The following is a 25,520-nucleotide window of genomic DNA, read 5'->3' as shown; positions in this document are numbered from 1 at the left end:
CCATACCTTCATTGTATCAACTCTTATTTTGTACATATATAAGTCTTTCTTCCTTTAAAATTTTAGCAGGCACTTTCTTCTACCACACCAAAATATGCCCAAAAGCTAGTGTGTGGCACTGATCTATGCACTAGCCTGATCATATTTGATCATATTGTTTTTTTTCTGTTCTGTTCTGTTGTGTTTGTTTTTATCTTTTTCTTTTTCCTTTTTTTTTCTCTTCTTTCTTACCCTTCCTTGTCCCCTGGTTTCAGGTCTTTTCTGATTTGTATAGAGTATATTTGCTGGAGACGTTGTTAACCTGTTAGCATTCTGTTCTCTCATTCATCTGTTCTCCTCTGGACAAAATGACAAGACGAAAAAAATCACCTCAGCAAAAAGAACAAGAGGTAGTACCGTCTGCCAGGGACCTACTCAATACTGACCTTAGTACGATGTTGGACCTAGAGTTCAGAATCATGACTTTAAAGATACTAGCTGGGTTTGAAAAAAGTGTGGAAGTTATTAAGAAACCCTTTCTGGAGAAAAAAAAGAACTAAAATCTAACCAAGTCGAAATCAAAAAGGCTATTAATGAGGTGCAATCAAAAATGGGGGCACTAAATGCTAGCATAAATGAGGCAGAAGAAAGAATCAGCGAAATGATGATTCTTTCATCATTGAATGAAGACCATCAATGAAGACCAAATGATGGAAAATAAAGAGGCCGAGAAAAAGAGAGTTAAACAACTACAGGATCACAAGGGCAGAATTCTAGACATAAGCGATACGATAACGAAACAACATTAGAATAATTGGGACCCCAGAAGAAGAAGAAAGAGAGAGAGGGCCAGAAGGTATATTGGAACAAATTATAGCAGAGAACTTCCCTAATGTGGGAAAGGAAACAGGCATCAAAATCCAGGAGGCACAGAGAACTCCTCTCAAAATCAATAAAAATAGGTCAACACCCCGACATCTAATAGTAAAACTTATGAGTCTCAGAGACAAAAAGAAAATCCTGAAAGCAGCTCGGGAGAAGAGATATGTAACCTACAATGGTAGAAACATTAGATTGGCAACAGACCTATCCACAGAGACCTGGCAGGCCAGAAAGGACTGGCATGAGATCTTCAGAGCACTAAACGAGAAAAATATGCAGCCAAGAATACTATATCCAACCAGGCTATCACTGAAAATAGAAGGAGAGATAAAAAGCTTCCAGGACAAACAAAAACTAAAGGAATTTGCAAACACAAAACCAGCCCTACAAGAAATATTGAAAGAGGTCCTCTAAGCAAAAAGAGAGCCTAAAAGCAGCATAGATCAGAAAGGAACACAGACAATATACAGTAACAGTCACCTTACAGGCAATACAATGGCACTAAATTCATACCTTTCAATAGTTACCCTGAATGTAAATGGGCTCAATGCCCCAATCAAAAGACACAGGCTATCAGATTGGATTAAAAAACAAGACCCATCAAAATGCTGTCTGCAAGAGACTCATTTTAGACCCAAGACACCCCCACATTGAAAGTGAGGGGGTGGAAAACCATTTACCATGCTAATGGACACCAAAAGAAAGCTGGGGTGGCAATCCTTATATCAGACAAATTAGATTTTAAACCAAAGACTGTAATAAGAGATGAGTAAGGACACTATATCCTACTTAAAGGGTCTATCCAACAAGAAGATCTAACAATTGTAAATATCTATGCTCCTAACATGGGAGCAGCGAATTATATAAGGCAATTAATAACAAAAGCAAGGAAACACATCGACAACAATACAATAATAGTGGGGGACTTTAACACCCTCCTCACTGAAATGGACAGATCATCTAAGCAAAAGATCAACAAGGAAATAAAGACTTTAAATGGAACACTGGACCAAATGGACTTTACAGACATATTCAGAATATTCCATCCCAAAGCAACAGAATACACATTCTTCTCTAGTGCCCATGGAACATTCTCCAGAAGTGATCACATCCTAGGTCACAAATCAGGTCTCAACCGGTACCAAAAGTTTGGGATTATTCCCTACATATTTTCAGACCACAATGCTTTGAAACTAGAACTCAATCACAAGAGGAAAGTCGGAAAGAACTCAAATACATGGAGGCTAAAGAGCATCCTACTAAAGAATGAATGGGTCAACCAGGAAATTAAAGAAGAATTTAAAAAATTCATGGAAACCAATGAAAATGAAAACACAACTGTTCAAAATCTTTCGGATACAGTAAAGGCAGTCCTGAGAGGAAAGTATATGGCAATACAAGCCTTTCTCAAGACACAAGAAAGGTCTCAAATACACAACCTAACCCTACACCTAAAGGAGCTGGAGAAAAAAACAGCAAATAAAGCCTAAACCCAGCAGGAGAAGAGAAATAATAAAGATCAGAGCAGAAATCAATGAAATAGAAACCAAAAGAACAGTAGAACAGATCAACAAAACTAGGAGCTGGTTCTTTGAAAGAATTAACAAGATTGATAAACCCCTGGCCAGACTTATCAAAAAGAGAAATGACCCAAATCAACAAAATTATGAACGAAAGAGGAGAGATCACAACCAACACCAAAGACATACAAACAATTATAAGAACATATTATGAGCAACTCTATGCCAGCAAATTAGATAACCTGGAAGAAATGGATGCATTCCTAGAGATGTATCAAGTACCAAAACTGAACCAGGAAGAAATAGAAAACCTGAACAGACCTATAACCACTAAGGAAATTGAAGCAGTCATGAAAAATCTCCCAACACACAAGAGCCCAGGGCCAGATGGCTTCCCAGGGGAATTCTATCAGACATTTCAAGAAGAATTAATACCTATTCTCCTGAAACTGTTCCAAAACATAGAAATGGAAGGAAAGCTTCCAAACTCATTTTAGGAGGCCACCATTACCTTGATCCCCAAACCAGACAAAGACCCCATCAAAAAGGAGAATGACAGACCAATATCCTTGATGAACATGGATGCAAAAATTCTCACCAAAATACTAGCCAAGAGGATCCAACAGTACATTAAAAGGATTATTCACCACGACCAAGTGGGATTTATTCCTGGGCTTGAAGGTTGGTTCAACATCCACAAATCAATCAATGTGATACAATACATTAATAAAAGAAAGAACAAGAACCTTATGATCCTCTCAATAGATGAAGAAAAAGTATTTGACCAACTACAGCATCCTTTCTTGATCAAAACTCTTCAGAGGTTAGGGATAGAGGGTACATACCTCAATATCATAAAAGCCATCTATGAAAAACGAACAGCGAATATCCTTCTCAATAGGAAAAATGGAGAGCTCTCCCCCCTAAGGTGAGGAACATGGCAGGGATGTCCACTATCACCACTGCTATTCAACATATTATTAGAAGTCCTAGCCACAGCAATCAGACAACAAAAAGAAATCAAAGGCATCCAAATCGGCAAAGAGGAAGTCAAACTCTCACTCTTTGCAGATGATATGATACTGTATGTGGAAAACCCAAAAGACTCCACCCCAAAACTGCTAGAACTCATACAGGAATTCAGTAATGTAGCAGGATATAAAATCAATGCACAGAAATCAGTGGCATTCCTATACACCAACAACAAGACAGAAGAGAGACAAATCAAGGAGTCGATCCCATTTACAATTGCATCCAAAACCATAAGATACCTAGGAATAAATTTAACCAAAGAGGCAAAGGATCTGTACTCAGAAAACTATACAATACTCATGTAAGAAATTGAGGAAGACACAAAGAAGTGGAAAAACGTTCCATGCTCATGGACTGGAAGAACAAATATTGTGACGATGTCAGTGCTACCTAGAGCAATCTACACATTCAAAGCAATCCCTATCAAAATACCATCCATTTTTTTCAAAGAAATGGAACAAATAATCCTAAAATTTGTATGGAACCAGAAAAGACCCCGAATAGCCAGAGGAAGGTTGAAAAAGGAAAGCAAAGCTGGCGGCATCACAATTCCAGACTTCAACCTCTATTACAAAGCTGTCATCATCAAGACAGTATGGTACTGGCACAAAAACAGACACATAGATCAATGGAACAGAATAGAGAGCCCAGAAATGGACCCCATGGTCAACTCATCTTTGACAAAGCAGGAAAGAATGTCCAATGGAAAAAAGACAGTCTCTTCAACAAATGGGTGCTGGGAAAATTGGACAGCCACATGCAGAAGAATGAAACTGGACCATTTCCTTACACCACACACAAAAACAGACTCCAAATGGTTGAAAGACCTCAATGTGAGAGAGGAGTCCATCAAAATCCTAAAAGAAAACACGGGCAGCAACCTCTTCAACCTCAGCCGCATCAACTTCTTCCTAGAAACATCGCCAAAGGCAAGGGAAGCAAGGGCAAAAATGAACTATTGGGATTTCATCAAGATAAAAAGCTTTTGCACAGCAAAAGAAACAGTCCACAAAACCAAAAGACAACAGACAGAATGGGAGAAGGTATTTCCAAATGATGTATCATATAAAGGGGTAGTATCCAAAATCTATAAAGAACTTATTAACCTCAACACCCAAAGAACAAATGATCCAATCAAGAAATGGGCAGAAGACATGAACAGACAGTTTTCCAAAGAAGACATCCAAATGGCCAACAGACACATGAAAAAGTGCTCAATATCACTCGGCATCAGGGAAATCCAAATCAAAACCTCAATGAGATAGCACCTCACACCAGTCAGAATGGCTAACATTAACAAGTCAGGAAACGACAGATGTTGGCAGGGATGAGGAGAAAGGGGAACCCTCCTACACTGTTAGTGGGAATGCAAGCTGGTGCAGCCACTCTGGAAAACAGTATGGAGGTTCCTCAAAAAGTTGAAAATAGAGCTACTATACAATCTAGCAATTCCACTACTGGGTATTTACTCCAAAGATACAAATGTAGGGATCTGAAGGGGTACGTGCACCCCAATGTTTATAGCAGCAATGTCCACAATAGCCAAACTGTGGAAAGAGCCAACATGTCCATTGACAGATGAGCAGATAAAGAGGAAGTGGTATATATATACAATGGAATATTATGCAGCCATCAAAAGGAATGAAATCTTGCCATTTTTAACGATGTGGATAGAACTGCAGGGTATTATGCTGAGCAAAATAAGTCAATCAGAGAAAGACATGTATCATATGACCTCACTGATATGAGGAATTCTTAATCTCAGGAAACAAACTGAGGGTTGCTGGAGTGTTGCGGGGTGGGAGGGATGGGGTGGCTGGGTGATAGACACTGCGGAGGGTATGTGCTATGGTTAGCACTGTGAATTGTGTAAGACTGTTGAATCACAGATCTGTACCTCTGAAACAAATAATACATTATATGTAAATAAAGAAAAAAAGAAGAAAAAGAAGAAGATAGCAAGAAGGGAAGAATGAAGGGGGGGAAATCGGAGGGGGGAGACGAACCATGAGAGACTATGGACTCTGAGAAACAAACTGAGGGTTCTAGAGGGGAGGGGGGTGGGGGAATGGGTTAGCCTGGTGATGGGCATTAAAGAGGGCATGTTCTGCATGGAGCACTGGGTGTTATACGCAAACAATGAATCATGGAACACTACATCAAAAACTAATGGTGTAAAGTAGGGTGATTAACATAACATAATAATGATAAAAAAGAGTAAAGTATAGGCAAGCAATTTATAGAAGAGAGAACTAGAATAGTCAATAACTTACAGAAGGATGTTCAACCTCATTCATAATCAAGAAAATGCAAATTAAAATACAAATTAAGCCTTTTCATACCCAATTGGCAAAAATTTTAAGTCTGACAATACTGAATGTTATTTCTCTAAATTCCCACCAAACATTGCCGATGAGAGTGTAAACTTCTCCAACTACTCTGATGAAGAATCTAGGAATTGCTATTTATCCTGAAGATGGGCATATCCCACCAAGCAACCCTAAAGAAGAACTGCACACCTATTTACCCAAGCCAAGCTCTTAACTCTCAGTCTTCAGAGCGGATGGGCACTGCCTCAAGAAGCCACATCCAACAATCCCAGTGTGCCATACAAATACTGTCTACATGGGCTATGTGTTAAAAAGGTAGTGAAGCACTTCTCTAAAGAATCTCTTGTACATGTACTTATGGAGACACGTACAAAAATATCCATGACCACACTTACTGTAATAGTGAAAAACAATCTAAATATCAAACTGGAAAATGGATAAATAATGGTTATCATAAAATGTAATACTATACAAACAAAAAGAATAAACTAGGATACTTCCATCGGCCTAATAAAGCTCACATAGTATTTTGTGGAAAAAAGCAAGGAATAGAAGAATGCATACTGTTTTATATGCCATTTTCATAAGATTTTAAAAGAAGTTTCAAGTACTGCTAGCTGTCCACTAAAATGCTCTTCCTTCAATAGTAAGAGAGTTCAGCTGAGGTGAGTCTTCTCAGCTAGGTATTGAATCCTCCAGGCTTCCTCACAGCTAGTATGCCCTTGTGATTGAACTTTTGCCAATGGAAAGTTGGCAACAGTGATGAGTACAAATTAGACCTTGAAAATCTCTGGTCCTACCCACCTCCGCTAAATTCATTTCAAGCAGAGAGAGCTAGTTGGGAAGAAAGCCAGTTACTGAATGACTGCACAACACAGATTCACTCTTCAAACTGGGCTGTCATACAAATCCTTAAGCTGTTGAATTTTAGTTCTTAGTTAGAACATGTTAGTCTATTACTCCCAAAACACACACAGTGCATATTTTTGTGACTACATATACACTAAATATAAAACCTGTAGAATGGAATTATAAATCAAAAACAATAGTTACCTCTAAGAAAAAGAAATGAATGATATTAAAGAGACAGAGCCAAGAAGCTTTTAAATGTATAGCATTCTATCCTTTAATCAGTGGCATAAAAAATGTTCATTACATTACATTAATCTCTATAGATTTCTGCCTAAAATATTTCATAATAAAGAAGAGAAACTGAATGAATGTGTGGACAATTACAAGTAACATATTTAAACGTAACATTCACCTTATAACTCTTTTTTTTCTGACTTATTCTACTTATTATATGCTAAAACATTTCAGGTTTATTACTTACTTTCCTGATCTTTTGGATCACTTCCTTCATACTCAGCTCCTTGGATAAACTGCAAAATATTCTGCTTATAGAACCTCTCAGCCAGATCCAATACATTTTCTCCATTATCATTGAAGGCTTTTAAAGCTTGTGTTGTACTGTTCATTCTACTGAGTAGGAATTTAAAGCAGTGAAGGTGACCTTCCATGGCTGCTAAGTGAACTATAGGAGAAAGAGAAAAAATTTAATTTTTAAATTGACTGTAAAATAACTTGAAGAAAGAAATAACAACATTGGCTCTCATCTTCACCGGAAGATGCCTGTCCCCTCCCTATGTAACAGGGACATACTCTGAGAAAGGTAACACCTTTTTTGCAAGCCCACAAGTCCTTACTCAGCCTTCCAGTCATGCCAAAGCAACAGACTAAATTATTAAAGAGTTATACATACTGTGAATGTACAGATGCCAGATGAGAGATACCAAAGAGCAGGCCCCAGAATATTTCCTTGAAAAGTGAAATCCCAATTATGCCACTTATAATTACATAAGAAAATACTTGCCATGTAAGACAGATGATAAGTAAACTCATTTTAATGTTTTGGAAAAAAGTGGAAGAAATAAACCAAAATAGTCACTATGCAAATATGAATGTTATTTTTATCACTATGTATTTTGTCACCTTTCCATAGACATTATTTTTATTTTTTTAAAGATTTTTTTTTAATTTCTTTATTTTGAGAGAGTGAGAATGAAAGAGAGAGAGAGAGTACATGAGAGGGGAGAGGGTTAGAGGGAGAAGCAGGCTCCTCGCCGAGCAGGGAGCCCAATGCGGGACTCGATCCCAGGACTCCAGGATCATGACCTGAGCCGAAGGCAGTTGCCCAACCAACTGAGCCACCCAAGCACCCTAGACATTATTTTTATTAAAAACAGAAAGACTGGATCAAAACTTCAGACAAAGCACACATACTACCTCACCATTTCTATTCTCAATCCTTGAAAATAATAGAAAAGATATTTTTTGAAGCCAAAAAAGACTAGAAAAATGAACCAGAACACCAAGAACAAACAACAAATGTTAAGGTTAAGGAACCCCTGAAAGAAAATATACTCAATCAGACTGAAGGAGAGCCACAACCCAAACTCTGCAAAAAATAGGAGGAACAGTTCTGGGGTATTACAAGCTTAGAGGTAGCGATTACAAAGGAAGGCTTTACATCTCTGGAGAAGTGACTCTCTGGGAAATAGCCCAATCAATATACAAACCTTGCCTCTGGAGAAGTAGGGCAGTGCCTAAGTGACCAGTGTAATGCAGGGAAAACAAGATGTAACAACACCCAAAAGATAAGCTGCTGGCACATGCCACTCTACACTTTCTCAGCTAAACCTGAAAAAACCAAAAAACTCCCCATAAAACTTGAGACTCCTCTAACACCTCATTCAACACATATACACTTACATGTCTTACAGGCATTGGGAATTTAACATCAAAAACTCAACTCCTCATCCCTCTTGCATACATTTTCCTTACATGGTTTTCCCCAACTTACTTGATAGGAACTCTCCTTTCCATGGAATTCATGCCCTGGAGCCATCCTTGACTACTCTCAACACCTCATCAATCAGCAAATCTTATTGATTCTATCTTTAAAGAATGCACAGACCCCAATTACTTCCCACTATCTCTGCTACCTCTGCTCTGCTCCAACCAAATAGCAGCATCAAATTATTGCATCAAGCTCCCAACTACTATATTTCTCCCCTTGCCATCTTGAGTCTATTATAAACAAAATAGAGAAAAAGTTCTTAAATGTAGTCAGATCATGTCACTGCTGTGCTCAAAATCCTTCAATGGCTCCTGTTACCTCTCTGACTTCATTATCTATAACTCACCCTCTCACTTCTATTCTAACCATACTTACTCACTGTTACTACCTGCTTTCAAATACACTCCTGGCTCAGGAGCTTTCACTGGCTGTTACCTCTTTCTGAAATACCCTTTCCCCATGATGGTCACAAGACCTGCTCCCTCAACTGCTTCAGGTCTTTACCCAGTGATCACCTCCTCCTTGAAGGCTTCCCTGACCACCATATTTTAAACTTCATCCTCTAACATTCTACTCCCTTCTCTGATTTTATGCACACATATAACCCTGTAATTTATATTCTTTTGATTATTGTCTGTGTCCCCACCACCACCACCACATGAAGGCAGGGACTTTTGTCTGTTTTATTTGGTGTGACAGCCCTAGCACCTAGAAGAGGGAATGACACGTAGTAGATGCTCAGTAAATAAATGTTGAATTAGTAATTTAAGATAGAGATTTGAACACAAGTAGTCTAGTACTGAAGCCACATTCTTAACCTCTATATTATACGTATAATTAAAAAATATACTATATATGGTCATAAAAAATTATATGTGCTTAAAGAAATAAAAGTCGATTTTTTTTATGAGCAAGCAGAAAGACTTTTAAAAATGATCAGGCATATTTAATAAAGAACCAAATAAAAACAAAATTGCCCCCTACCTTGTATTACAAAAAAGTTAGTGCCAGGTGGGCTGGAAACCTAAATGTTAAAGTAAAATAATAAAATTTCTAGAAGATAATATAAAAGAATGTCTTCATGATCAAAGAGTAGGGAAAGACTTTTTTAACAGGATGCAGAAAGGACTAACCATAAAGGAAGACCTTATTAAACTTGACTACATTGCAGTTAAAACTATCTTCAAAAGAAATCTGAAAAGAATGAAAAGGCAAGCCATAGAATGGAAAAAATTTTTAAATAAAAAAGATATTTGCAACACATATAAGTGACAGAGAGCTTGTATCTAGACTACATAAAGAACCCCTACAATTAATTTTTAAAAAGAGAGAAAAACTCAATAAAAAATAGGCAAAATATTTGAACTGGTACCATAAAAAGAAAATAACCAGGGGCACGTGGCTGGCTGTCAGGAGAGCATGCAACTCTTGATCTCAGGGTTGCGAGTTCAAGCCCCACATTGGGTATAGAGATTACTTAAAAATAAACATATTTTTAAAATAAGAAAAAGAATAGTAAACATTTTTTTATTTTATTTTTTTAAAGATTTTATTTACTTAGAGAGAGAGAATGAGAGATAGAGAGCACGAGAGGGAAGAGGGTCAGAGGGAGAAGCAGACTCCCTGCTGAGCAGGGAGCCTGATGTGGGCCTCAATCCTGGGACTCCAGGATCATGACCTGAGCCAAAGGCAGTCGCTTAACCAACTGAGCCACCCAGGCACCCGTAAACATTTTTTTAAAAAAAGAAAGGAAATAACAAGATGGCCATTAAATATATGAAATGATGTTCTATAATACTGATCAATAATTATTTTAAATGTAAGTAAACTATTAAATACTCCAATCAAAAGACATAGGGTGAGTGAATGGGCAAAAAAACAAGACCCATCTATATGCTGACTATAAGAAACTCATTTCAGACCTAAAAACACATATGGACTGAAAGGAAGGGTTGGTAAAAGTTATTTCACACACAAATGAAAGTGGGAGGAAAAAGCTGCAGTAGAAATACTTATATCAGACAAAATAGACTTTAAAACAAAGACCATATGATAAACAAGGACATTAGAAAATGATAACCAATTGTGCAATAAGAGAATCTAACTGTAAATATCTATGCACCCAATATTAGAGCATCTAAATACATAAAGCATATAGGAAAAGACATAAAGGGAGAAATTGATAGTAATAAAATAATTGTAGAGGACTTTAAAACCTCACTTAAATCAATAGATAGATCATCCAGGATTAAAATCAAAAAAAAAATAGTGGCTTTGAACAACAGATTAGACCAGATGGACTTAACAGATCACATACAGAATACTCCACCTCAAAACAGCAGAATACTCATTGATTTCAAGTGCCATGAAACATTCTCCAGGACAGATCACATTTGGCTACAAATCCCAATAAATTTAAGAGGACGAAATCATATCAAGCATCTTTTCCAACTACAAAAGCATAAAGCTAGAAATCAAGCACAAGAAAAAAAAAACAGAAAACAACACAAACATCTGGAGGCTAAACAATATGCTATTAAACAATCAACGGGTCAACAAAGAAATCAAAGAGGAAATTATAATACACATGAAGACAAAAGAAAATGGAAACATAATGGTCCAAAATCTTTGGGATGCAGCAAAAGCAGTTCTAAGAGGAAACTTTATAATGATACAGGCCTACCTCAAGAAACAAGAAAAATCTCAAGTAAACAATATAACCTTACACCTAAAGGAACTAAAAAAAGAAAAACAAAGCCCAAGTTGTAGAAGGAAGGAAATAATAAAGATCAAAGAGGAAATGAATGAAAGAGAGACTAAAAAATAACAATTATAATAATAAAAAAGATTAATGAAACCAAGATCTGGCTCTTTGAATAAACAAAACAAAACTGATAAGCTTTAACCACACTCATCAAGAAAAAAGAGAGAGAACTTAAATAAATAAAATCAGAAATGAAATGGGAAAGGGGCACCTGGCTAGCTCAGTTGGTAGAGCACATAACTCTTGATCTCGGGGTTATGAGTTTGAGCCCTACATTCAGTGTAGAGATTACTTAAAAATTTTTTAAAAATCTTTAAAAAAATGATATAAGAAAAGTAACAACTGTCACCACATATACAAAGAATTATAAGAGACTATGAAAAAAATCATATGTCAACCAATTGGAGAACCCAGGAAAAAAAAAGATAAATGCCTAGAAATATAAAATCTTCCAAAACTGAATCAGGAAGAAATAAAAAAATTTGAACACACTATTTACTAGGAAAAATTGAACTGGTAATCAAAAAACTCCCAAAAACAAATGTCCAGGATCAGATGGATTTACAAGAAAATTCTACCAAAGATTTAAGGAAGAGTTAACACCTATTGTCCTCAAAATATTCCAGAAAATAGGAGAGGAAGGAAAACCTCCAAATTTATTCTTGGAGGCCAGCATTATCCTGATACCAAAAACAAAGACACTACAAAAAAAAAAAAAAAAAAAAACTACAGACCCATATCTCTGATAAACATAGACACAAAAATTCTCAACAAAATATTAGCAAACTGAATTCAACAATTCATTGAAAAGTTCACTCATGTAGGAAAAGATGGCAGAGGAGTAGCGGACCCTATTCCAACTGGTCCCTGGAATTGAGCTGGATATCTACCAGACCACTCTGAACACCCACGAAATCAGCCTGAGATGTAAGAAGATAGATCTGGATCTCTACAAACAGAATATTGCAGGCGGTTCATTTCGAGGTATGAAGCGGGAAGCCATGACTCCGCCAGCAGATATCGGCAGATAAACGGAAGGGGGAGGGAGCTGCCATAAGCGCTGGTGCGGGGAAGGTGATATAACACAGGAGCGCAAAATCCTCCCCCGCTGGGGATGGGGCACAGACTCACAGACTGGTAGCGACAGGGAAAGGACCTTAGGGCAGCTCCCTGGACTGAAACCTGGAGCATGGGGGCCACGAATGAGAACTGGGGGCGGCTGGCAGTTTTAGAAGCACAAAGGACAGAGACATGCCCCAACCTGGAGGCAAAGACTGGGAGCCCTGCTGAGGGGCACACAACCCAGGACGCAGCAGTTTATAGCAGCACAGAAAGAAATGGAGATAGTGTGGCCTGGAGAGCTCACTGAAGAACAGACTGCAATCTCTTTGCTCTGAGGTAGAGGGTTGGAAACGATCTCTTCTGCTCTCTCAGAAGAGACACGGAAAACCGCCAGGGAAAGCCGCCAGAGAACAAAAGCCCCCAAAACTGGTTTTCACTGAGCCCATCCCCTCCCCACAGGGGGCAGGGCAAATCTGCCCAAACAGGTTTGCCTGAGTAACAGTGTGACAGGCCCCTCCCTGAGAAGACAGGCTGGGAGAACAAGAGGCCGGCAACCCTAAGGTCCCTATAAAACAGGTGCATCTTGGTTCGGTTGTGGTCAATAATTTGGACTCTGTACCTTCCATCAAACACCCTTCAACAGAATGACTAGGAGGAGGAATCCCCAAAATAGGAAAGACTCAGAGACTGTGACTTCTGCCACAGATTTACAAATGGATACAGATATAACCAAGATGTCAGAAATGGAATTCAGGGTAGCAATTTTCACAATAGCTAGAATGGAGAAATCAATTAATGGCAACATAGAGTCTCTAAGGGCAGAAATGAAAACTGAACTGTCAGAACTTAAAAATGCTATCAATGAAATTCAATCTAATCCAGATAATCTAACAGCTAGGGTTAGCAAGGCAGAAGAACGAATTAGTGATCCAGAAGACAAATTGATGAAAAAGAGGAGGCCAGGGAAAAACAACTCAAAATCCATTAAAATAGAATCAGAGAAATAAGTGACACCATGAAACGTTCCAATGCCAGAATTATTGGGATACCTGAGGGGATGGAGAGAGAGAAAGGACTAGAAGATATATTTGAGCAAATCGTAGCTGAGAACTTCCCAAATCTGGGGAATGAAACAGACATTCATGTTCTAGAGGCAGAGAGGACCCCTTCCAAGATCAAGGAAAACAGGTCAACGCCTTGCCAGGTAATAGTAAAACTCGCAAATCTTAGAACCAAGGAAACCATCTTACGGGCAGTTAGGGGAAAGAGATTCCTTACATTCAGAGGGAGGAACATCAGAATAACGTCAGACCTATCCGCAGAGACCTGGCAAGCCAGAAAGGGCTGGCAAGACATATTCAGGGTACTAAATGAGAAGAACATGCAGCCAAGAATACGTTATCCGGCAAGGCTGTCATTTAGAATGGATGGAGAGATTCAGAGCTTCCAAGACCGGCAGAAACTGAAAGAATATGTGACCACTAAACCAGTCCTGCAAGAAATATTAAGGGGGATTCTAAAAAGGAGAAAGACCCCAAGAGTGATATAGAACAGAAATTACAGAGACAGTCTATAGAAACAAGGTATTCACAGGCAACATGATGACAATTAATTCATATCTTTCAATAATCACTCTCAACGAGAATGGCCTAAATGCTCCCATAAAACGGCACAGGGTTGCAGATTGGATAAAAAGACAGGACCCATCTCTATGCTGTCTATAAGAGACTCATACTGAACCTAAAGATACATCCAGACTGAAGGTGAAGGGATGGAGATCCATCTTCCATGCCAACGGACCTCAAAAGAAAGCTGGGGTAGCAATTCTCATATCAGACAAACTAGATTTTAAGCTAAAGACTGTAGTTAGAGACACAGAAGGGCACTATATCGTTCTTAAAGGGTCTAGCCAACAAGAAGATCTAACAATTGTAAATATCTACACCCCCAACATGGGAGCAGCCATTTACATCAGCCAACTGTTAACCAAAATAACAATACCTTAACTGTAGGAGACCTCAATACTCCACTCTCAGCAATAGACAGATCATCTAAGCAGAAAATCAACAAAGAAACAAGTGCTTTGAATGACACACTGGACCAGATGGACCTCATAGATATATACAGAACATTCCACCCTAAAACAACAGAATACTCATTCTTCTCGAGCACACATGGAACTTTCTCCAGAACAGACCACATACTGGGTCACAAATCAGGTCTCAACCAATACCAAAAGACTGTGATTATTCCCTACATATTCTCAGACCATAATGCTTTAAAACTGGAACTCAATCACAAGAAAAAATTTGGAAGAAATTCAAACACTTGGAAGCTAAAGACCACTCTGCTCAAGAATGTTTGGGTCAACCAGGAAATCAAAGAAGAACCTAAGCAATTCATGGAAACCAACGAGAACAAAAACACATCGGTCCAAAACCTATGGGATACTGCAAAGGTGGTCTTAAGGGGAAAATACATAGCCATCCAAGCCTCACTCAAAAAAAAAAAAAAATCCTGAATTCACCAACTAACTTTACACCTTAAAGAACTAGAGAAAAAGCAACAAACGATGCCTAAGCCACACATTAGAAGAGAAATAGTTAAGATTAGAGCAGAGATCAATGAATTAGAAACCAGAAACACAGATCAGATCAACAAAACTAGAAGCTGGTTCGTTGAAAGAATGAATAGGATCGATAAACCAATGGCCAGACTTATCCAAAAGAAAGAAGAAAGGACCCAAATTAATAAAATTATGAATGAAAGGGGAGAGATCACGACTAACACCAAGGAAATAGAAACAATTATTAGAAATTATTATCAACAAATATATGGCAATAAATTAATCAACCTGGAAGAAATGGATGCCTTCCAGAAACCTATAAACTGCCAAGACTGAAATAGGAAGAAATTGACAACCTGAATAGGCCAATAACCAGTAATGAGATGGAAGCAGTGATCAAAAACCTCCCAAAAAACAAGAGTCCAGGGCCTGATGGATTCCCTGGGGAATTCTACCAAACTTTCAAAGAAGAAATAATATCTATTCCTCTGAAGCTGTTTCAAAAAATAGAAACAGAAGGAAAACTTCCAGACTCATTCTATGAAGTCAGCATTACCTTAATCCCCACACCAGGCAAAGACCCCATCAAAAAGGAGAATTTCAGACTGATATCCCTGATGAATATGGATTCCAAAATTCTCAACAAAATCCTAGCTAATAGGATCCAACAATACATTAAAAGGATCACCCACCACGACCAAGTAGGATTTATCCCCGGGACGCAAGGATGGTTCAACATTCGCAAATCAATCAATGTGATAGAACACATTAATAAGAGAAAGAAGAACCATATGGTCCTCTCAACTGATGCAGAAAAAGCATTTGACAAAATACAGCATCCTTTCCTAATTAAAACTCTTCAGAGTATAGGGATAGAGGGAACATTCCTCAAGTTCATAAAATCCATCTATGAAAAACCCACAGTGAATATCATCCTCAATGGGGATGGGCTGAGAGCCTTTCCCTTAAGATCAGGAACACGTCAAGGATGCCCACTCTTGCCACTATTGTTCAACATAGTACTAGAACTCCTGGCAACAGCAATCAGATAACAAAAAGAAATAAAAGGTATTCAAATTGGCAAAGAAGAAGTAAAACTCTCTCTCTTCACAGATGACATGATACTTTATGTGGAAAATCCAAAAGACTCCACCCCCAAATTACTAGAACTCATACAGCAGTTCAGTAATGTGGCAGGATACAAAATCAATGCACAGAAATCAGTCGCTTTCTTATATACTAAAAATGCAACTGTAGAAAGAGAAATTAGAGAAACGATTCTATTTACAATAGCACCAAAAACCATAAGATACCTCAGAATAAACTTAACCAAAGAGGTAAAGGATCTCTACTCTAGGAACTACAGAACACTCATGAAAGAAACTGAAGAAGACACAAAAAGATGGAAACACATTCCATGCTCATGGATTGGAAGAATAAACATTGTTAAAATGTCTATGCTACCCAGAGCAATCTATACCTTCAATGCCATCCTGATCAAAATTCCAATGACATTTTTCAAAGTGCTGGAACAAACAATCCTAAAATTTGTATGGAATCAGAAAAGACGCCGAATCACCAAGGAAATGTTGAAAAAGAAAAAGCTGGGGGCATCACGTTGTCGAATTTCAAGCCTAATTACAAAGCAGTGATCACCAAGACAGCATGGTACTGGCACAAAAACAGACATATAGACCAATGGAACAGAATAGAGAGCCCAGATATGGACCCTCAACTCTATGGTCAAATAATCTTCAACAAAACAGGAAAAAATATGCAATGGAAAAAAAGACAGTCCCTTCAATAAATGGTGCTGGGAAAATTGGACAGCCACATGCAGAAGAATGAAATTTGACCATTCTCTAACACCATACACAAAGATAAACTCAAAATGGATGAAAGACCTCAATGTGAGACAGGAATCCATCAAAATCCTAGTGGAGAACATAGGCAGTGACCTCTTTGACATCGGCCACAGCAACTTCTTTCAAGATACATCTCCAAAGGCTAGTGAAACAAAAGCAAAAATGAACTTTTGGGACTTCGTCAAGATAAAAAGCTTCTGCACAGCAAAGGAAACAGTCAACAAAACAAAGAGGCAACCCACAGAATGGGAGGAGATATTTGCAAATGACACTACAGATAACGGGCTGGTATCCAAGATCTATAAAGAACTTCTCAAACTCAACACCCAAAAAAACAAATAATCAAGTCCAAAAATGGGCAGAAGACATGAACAGACACTTCTCCAAAGAAGACATACAAATGGCTAAGACACATGAAAAAAATGTTCATCATCATTAGCCATCAGGGAAATTCAAATCAAAACCACATTGAGATACCACCTTACACCACTTAGAATGGCTAAAATTGACAAGGCAAGAAACAACAAATGTTGGACAGGTTGTGGAGAAAGGGGAACCCTCTTACACTGTTGGTGGGAATGCAAGTTGGTACAGCCACTTTGGAAAACAGTGTGAAGTCTCCTCAAAAAATTTAAAATAGAGCTACCCTATGACCCAGTAATTGCACTCCTGGGTATGTACCCCAAAGACACAGATGTAGTGAAAAGAAGGGCCATATGCACCCCAATGTTCATAGCGGCAATGTCCGCAATAGCCAAACTGTGGAAAGAGCCGAGATGCCCTTCAACAGACGAATGGATAAAGAAGATCCATATATACAATGGAATATTATTCAGCCATCAGAAAGGATGAATACCTAACTTTTACATCAACATGGATGGGACTGGAAGAGATTATGCTAAGTGAAATAAGTCAAGCAGAGAAAGTCAATCATCATATGGTTTCACTTATTTGTGGAACATAAGGAATAGCATGGAGGACATTAGGAGAAGGAAGGGAAAAATGAAGGAGGGGAAATCAGAGAGAGACGAACCATAAGAGACTATGGACTCTGGGAGACAAATTGAGGGTTTTAGAGGGGAGGGAGGTGGGGGGATGGGTTAGCCTGATGATGGGTATTGAGGAGGGCATGTAAAAAACACACTGAGGGTTCTAGAGGGGAGGGGAGTGGGGGGGATGGGTTAGCCTGGTGATGGGTATTAAAGAGGGCACGTTCTGTGTGGAGCACTGGGTGTTATGCACAAACAATGAATCATGGAACACTACATCAAAAACTAATGATGTAATGTATGGTGATTAACGTAACAATAAAAAAATTTAAAGAAAAAAAATTGGAGGGCACGTACTGCATGGAGCACTGGGTGTTATATGAAAACAATGAATCGTGGATAACTACATCAAAAACTAATGATTTATTGTATAGTAGACTAACATAACATAATAAAATTAAATTAAGTTAAAAAAAAAAAAAAAAGAAAAGCTCACTCAACACAATAAAATGGGATTTATTCCAGGGAGGAAGGATGGTTCAATATTCACAAACCCATCAATGTGAAACATCACATTAACAGGAGGGAGGATAAAAACATTTAGGTCATCTCACTAGATACAGAAAAAGCATCTGACAAAACACAACATCTGTTCATGATACAAACTCTCAACAAAGTGGGTGGAGAGGAAACATTTCTCAACATAATAGCCATATATGACAAACCCACAGCCAACATCATACTCAATGCTGAAAAACTAAGAGCCTTTCTATTTTTTTTTAAGATTTTATTTATTTATTTATTTGAGAGAGAGAGAGCACATACATGCAAGCAGGGGGAGTGGCAGGCAGAGGGAGAGGGAGAAGCAGGCCCCCTGCTCAGCAGGGAGCCCAATGCAGGGCCCAACCCCAGGATCCCGGGATCATGACCTAAGCCAAAGGCAGATGCTCAACCAACTGAGCCACCCAGGCGCCCCCTAAAAGCCCTTTCCTCTAGATCAGAAACAAAACAAAGATGTCCACTCTCACCACTTTAATTCAACATAGTACTCAAAGCCCTAGCCACAGCAATCAGACAAGAAAAATAAAAGGCATCTAAATCAGTAAGGAAGAAGGAAAATTGTCACTATTTGCAGATGACATGATACTATACATAAAAAACCCTAAAGACTCCACCAAAAAACTATCAGAAGTAATAAATGAAGTTAGTAAAGTTGCAGGATACAAAATTAATATACAGTAATCAATTGCACTTCTATACACCAATAATGAAGCAGCAGAAAGAGAAATTAAGAAAACAATTTCACCAATAATTGCACCAAAAAGAATAAAATACCTAGGAGTAAATTTAACCGAGGAGGTAAAAAGATGATAGAGAAAGAAGATGACAGTGAAAGAAACTGAAGATGATACAAATGCAAAAATATACCAGGCTCATGGATTGGAAAAATCAATATTGATAAAATGTTTATACTCTCCAAAGCAATCTACAGACTCAATGCAATCCCCATCAAAATACCAACAGTATTTTTCACAAAACTAGAGCAAATAATCCTAAAATTTAAATGGAACGACAAAAAAAAAAACCAAATAGCTGAAGTAATCTTGAGAAACAAGAACAAAGCTAGAGGTATCATAATCCCAGGTTTCAAGAATAACTACAAAGCTACAGCAATAAAAACAACATGGTACCAGACACATAGATCAATGGAACATAATACAGAGCCCAGAAATAAATCCACAATTACATTGTCAACTAATCCACGACAAAGGAGGCAAGAATATACAATGGGGAAAAGACAATCTCTTCAATAAATGGCACTGAAAAAACTGGACAGCTACATGCAAAAGGATTTAACTAGAACACTTTCTTACACCATACACACAAAAATAAACTCAAAATGGATTAAAGAACTGAATGTGAGACCTGAAATCATAAAACTCCTAAAAGAAAACACAGTCAGTAATCTCTTCAACATGGGCCTTAGCAACATCTTTAAGGATATTATCTCCTCAGGCAAAACAAAACAAAAACCTAAAAGCAAAAATACTGGAACTATACCAAAATAAAAAGCTTTTGCACAGCAAAGGAAATATCAACAAAACAAAAAAGCAACCTACTGAATGGACAAGGATATCTGCAAATGATATCCAATAAGGGCTTAACAACCAAAATATATAAAGAACTTATATAACTCAACACTAAAAACACAAATAATTTTATTAAAAATGGGCAGAGGATCTGAATAGACATTTTCCAAAGCAGATGTACAGATGGTCAACAGACACATGATAAGATGCTCAACATCGCTCATCATCAGAGAAATGTAAATCAAAACCACAATGAGATATCACTTCACACAAGTCAAAATGGCTGGCATCAAAAAGAAAAAGAAATAAGTTTTGGAGAGGATGTGAAGAAAAGGGACCTCTCATGTACTGTTAGTGCAAATGTAAATTGGTGCAACTACTATGGAAAAGAGGGGTTATTTTTCTTTTTCTTTTTCTTTTTTTGAGGAACCTCAAAAAATGAAAAATAGAAATATCATATGATCCAATAATTCCACTACTGGGTATTTACCCAGAGAAAATGAAAACACTAATTCAGGGCGCCTGGGTGGCTCAGTCGTTAAGCATCTGCCTTTGGCTCAGGTCATGATTCCAGGGTCCTGGGATCGAGCCCCACATCAGGCTCCCTGCTCAGCGGGAAGCCTGCTTCTTCCTCTCCCACTCCCCCTGCTTGTGTTCCCTCTCTCGCTGTGTCTCTCTCTGTCAAATAAATAAATAAAATCTTTAAATTAAAAAAAGAGAAAGAAAACACTAATTCAAAAAAATATATGCACTGCAGCCTTATTTACAATAGCCAAGATAAGGAAACAATCTAAGTGTCCACAGATAGATGAATGGATAAAGAAGAAGATACTTATAGAGAGATATATATATATACAGTGGAATATTATTCAGCCATAAAAAAGAATGAGATCTTGCCATTTTCAACAACATGGATGGAAGAGAGAGTATTTTGCTAAGTGGTATCAGTCAGACACAAGACAAATACCATATGATGTCACTTATGTGTGAAATCTAAAAAACAACAACAACAAAAAAAGACAGATTCATAAATACAGAGAATAATCTGGTGGTTGCCAGAAGGGAGATGGGTTGAAGGGCTGGGAGAAATAGGTAAAGGAGATTAAGAGATACAAACTTCCAGCTACAAAATAAATAAGTCATGGAAATTAAAAGTACAACATAGGGAATATATATGGTGATAGATGATAATATACTTATCAAGGTAAACACTGAGTAATATATAGAATTGTCAAATCAATATGTTGTACACCTGAAACTAATATAGCATGTATGTCAACCATACTTCAATTAAAAACAAAAAAGAGGGGCGCGTGGGTGGCTCAGTTGGTTAAGCAACTGCCTTCGGCTCAGGTCATGATCCCAGGGACCTGGGATCGAGCCCCGCATTGGGCTCCCTGCTCGGCAGGAAGCCTGCTTCTCCCTTTCCCACTTCCCCTGCTGTGTTCCCTCTCTCACTCTCTCTCTCTCTCTGTCAAATAAGTAAATAAAATCTTTAAAAAAAAGAGAGAGAGAGAGGTCCAAACTTTCAGAAAAAAAAAACGATGTTCTACATCTTTAATCAAAGAAAATGTAAATTAAAACCACAATGAAGTATTACACCCAAAAGAATGACGAAAACTAAAAAAAAAAAAAAAAAAAAAAACTAATAATACCAAGTATTAATGAGAAAGTGGAGCAACTGAAAGACTTAAATACTGCTCGTGGGTGTATAAATTCATAACAACCACTGGAAAATCAGGTCAGACACAAAAGAATACGAGTGTATTATTTTATCCCATAGAATTCAGAAAGAAAAAAAATACTAATTTTTATATTGGGAGTCAAGGTGAGTAACTTTGGAAACTCTTGGTAACCAGAAAGAGGACACGAAGAGACTATTCTATTTCTTGATCCGGCTAATGATTACAGAAAAGTACTCATTTGTGAAAATTCAATGAGCTGTGCATTGGAAATGAGCACTTTTCTTCAATAGTTATACTTTTAAAAATTTATTTTAAAAAATAATAAGAGCAAAACAGTAATCTCCAGATATACAAAAATTAAGAATTCATACCAACACATCTTTACTATATGAACACTAAAGGATGTACTTCAGAAAGAAGCAAAACAATCCCAGACAGCAGTGTAAAGGGATGGAAGATGAGGCCAAGGAGGCGGTAAGAGTCAAATTAGGAAGGTACAGCATGCCAAGCTAAGAAATCAGAGCTCCTCAGCAATCTAGGAAGTTTTTTTGTTTTTGTTTTTTTTAAGATTTTATTTATTTATTTGACAGAGAGAGAGAGACACAGCGAGAGACGGAACACAAGCAGGGGGAGTGAGAGAGGGAGAAGCAGGCTTCCTGCCGAGCAGGGAGCCCGATGTGGGGCTCGATCCCAGGACCCCGGGATCATGACCTGAGCCAAAGGCAGACACTTAACGACTGAGCAACCCAGGAGCCCAGCAATCTAGGAAGTTTTTAAGCAACAGAGTGATTTGATTAAACCTGTTCATATCATTCTGTCTGGACTTCGCTTCATTTGTTTGCTACTTAAGGTTCTTTTAAGAGGTAATTCAAGTATTATTTTTAGTAATCCTCACTCCACTCTATGATCTATCCCTCTTCTGCATTTCTACAGCACCTCTTGGAAGAAGACAGGGTGTTTAGAGTATAGGTCTCAACTGGCCAGCTAATTGCAGACTAGCCAACTGCAGTTAGCAAATTAACTCAAATACGCTAGTGTCCATTATTTATACTATTTTTTATAAATAGCAATCTGGGAGGTGGAGCTGTATGAAGTTAAAAAATAATAAACTAGACAGCAGATGAAGGAAATAGCTGGTGGGAAGAGTAAATCCAAGTTCAATTTTGCCAATTTCTCTTTTGCTGATATGGCTCCAGAAAGAAAGTCATATGAAAGGTACATAACATAGGTGCAAGAGTAAAAAATTAGTTTTCTGAAGGACTGTTAGAATGATGACAGTTTAAATTTCATAAACACAATCAATCATTTAAAAGTTTACATTAACGAAAAACCAAAACATTTGCTTTTGTGAATACCTGGAAGGTTTCCATTGTAGTCCACATCTTCTATTCCACATCCCCATTTAACGAGAAGCTGTAAACAGCCAAGTCGCCCATGAAAAGCTGCATAGTGCACAGGCTTCCATTCTCTCTTATCAGTCACACTGGGATCCTAGAGGTAACATTCACAAGAACTTAGTTTCTTTCCATTTGTAGGAGAAACAGTAAGTCTAGCAGCTTAATTCTGCAAATGAAAATTGGAGGCTGTTCTTAAAAATATAAGGCAAACAATAAATGTAGTAGAAAAATTTACTACTACCACTGATTTAAACATATGAGTTAATAAGGCACTAATAAAATTTTATAAAATAGTCTTTTTAAAAAGAATGTAACTTGATCCATAAAAATAGTTTTTAAAAAGGAACTTAACTAGGGGTGCCTGGGTGGTGCATCAGTTGAGTGCCTGACTCTTGGTTTCAGCTCAGGTCATGGTCTCAGGTCATGGGATCTGGCCAAGTTGGGCTCCACACTCAGCACAGAGTCTGCTTGGGGTTCTCTCTCCCTTTCCACCATGCCCCGCCCCTCCCTCTCTCAAATTAATAAATAAGTCATGGGGTGCCTTAGTCCATTGAGCATCTGACTCTTGGTTTTGGCTCAGGTCGTGAGCTCATGGTTGTGGGATCAAGGCGCAGGCGCGGCTGCGTGACCAGCAAAGAGTCTGCTTGGGATTCCCACTGCCTCTCCCTCTGCCCCTCCCACTCATGCTCTCTCTCTAACAAAAATAAATAAATCTTTTAAAATAAATAAATAAATCTTCACACACACACATACACACACACAAAAAGGGAACTTAACTAGTCATTTTACTGATCACAGGCTTCTGACCAATAAAATGAAAGGGATGGATTCAAATGATCCAATCCTATCCTTGAAAGCATAAAGAGTTAATTAAAAAAATACCTAATAGGCCCTTCACTATTTCTCTAACTACAGAAACACCAACTCTTACCATAATGTCTTCAATAAAGGTAGTTCTTTTCTTATAAGTTATTTTTTTACAACCACTGTGTAATATTGAAAATAAATATCACAATGAATGAAATTTCTGAAGATAAAAATCACTTTCTAAATTAGTGTATGAAATAAGTTACAAAACAAATAGGTAAACACAGAAATTCAGAAAGATTTACAATCACTGGTTGAGATGTGTTTGGAAGCTTCAGAATCTTCCCAGTTAAACTCTGAACTGACATGAAGAACCCGCAGCCTCTGAAATACTTTGTACTGCTAAACTGGGGTTTTTCTGAAGCTTTATCTAAATTATGCTCCTATGTTTAAAGACAGAAAAGCTAAAGAGAGCGATCAAATTACTTCCGCAAAGTCATAAAAGGGATTTAAAAAGTCAGGGAGAGGTAACTAGGCTACCAAATGCTAGTCCATCTATACGATTACACATTCTCACATATTAACAGGAATCTCTCACCACTCCACTTCGGAGCATTATTTGTAAAGTGAAAGAATGTCCATGTGTTGCAGCAAGGTGTAAAGGAGTGCATCCACGATCATCTTGAGCTGTCAGATTTGCCCCATTGATTATGAGAGCCTAAAAATAGAGAAATAACAGTGAGTGTACATAAATATGTTAAATCATAAATGCAGATGTGTAATAGGCAAGCAGTTTATCAACCTATAGCTACATTATATAAGTTCTTATATGTGCCACAAACAAAGTACGAGAAATTCTTAGCTAATCCTAAGAAAATGCTTGAGATCCTTTTTAACCTTGCCTAGGAGATATTTATAATACCTGATTTCATGCATGTACATACAATTTATAAGGCACAGTTTTCAGAAACAGAGATTAATAATCACTAAGTTAAATACTTTAATGCTAAGCTAATAAACTGAGAAGTAAACTCACTATTTCAAAAGCAGAATCTTTTATTAACTGGGTTTTGAATATACTGTAGGAGGATTTTGTTATTAAAGTAACTAGTTCTAGCTCCGAATCAAATTTCTAACTTCATCTGAGGAGATTCCATCTGAATTTACAATAGGCCTAGTTTCTATATAAGGATTATATCATAAACACAGCACACCCCTCTATATAATATACCGAGTAATCTGTTTAAAAGAATTGTTAGTTAATATTTTTTAGTTTTACTCCCTCAGACCTTCTTTTTTAACCAGCCTGTATTTACCAGTATCTTAGCAAAAGACTCCATCATAACTCATATCAAGAGCTTTAAGAATAGTCTTCCTAATTAACAAACTAGTCAATAATCATCACAAATCATACCCTGAGTATTTACTATACTTTAAAAATCACTACAAGGACTATGAAGACATGTCAACTTAGAGAATTAGGACATATGTAGAGACAATGATAATCAATTATATAAAGCAGTCCTTGATAATTCAACAACTACACAGTATAGTACCAAAAAACACCACAACATCTCTGAGAATGAAAAGATCCCTTTGAGGGAGAAAAGGACAATCAGAGCCATGGGAATGGTTTGATCTAATGCTTAGAGGAAGGAAAGCTTCATTTGACCCGAATGTCCCCTAAAGTTA

The 25,520-nt window shown here is 37.6% G+C and overlaps 1 protein-coding gene across 1 annotated transcript in view; it reads right to left on the bottom strand.

The window, feature by feature from the left end:
• The window catches only part of ANKRD42 (ankyrin repeat domain 42), a gene marked incomplete at its 5' end in the record, with an annotated part of 88,208 nt that overhangs the window by 48,105 nt on the left and 14,583 nt on the right, over positions 1-25,520 (bottom strand). The window contains 3 exons of the mRNA XM_028126800.2: positions 7,077-7,277; positions 22,980-23,115; positions 24,427-24,546. Coding sequence (XP_027982601.2) covers positions 7,077-7,277; positions 22,980-23,115; positions 24,427-24,546 — 457 coding nt within the window. The remainder of the gene's footprint in view (positions 1-7,076; positions 7,278-22,979; positions 23,116-24,426; positions 24,547-25,520) is intronic.

Source organism: Eumetopias jubatus, unplaced genomic scaffold (assembly GCF_037043125.1).
Source record: "Eumetopias jubatus isolate StellerSeaLion01/CBP00866 unplaced genomic scaffold, mEumJub1_p1.0 scaffold_13, whole genome shotgun sequence".
Lineage (NCBI taxonomy): Eukaryota > Metazoa > Chordata > Mammalia > Carnivora > Otariidae > Eumetopias > Eumetopias jubatus.
Note: the sequence above shows the minus strand (reverse complement) of the source record. Positions and strands in the feature narration are given on the sequence as shown.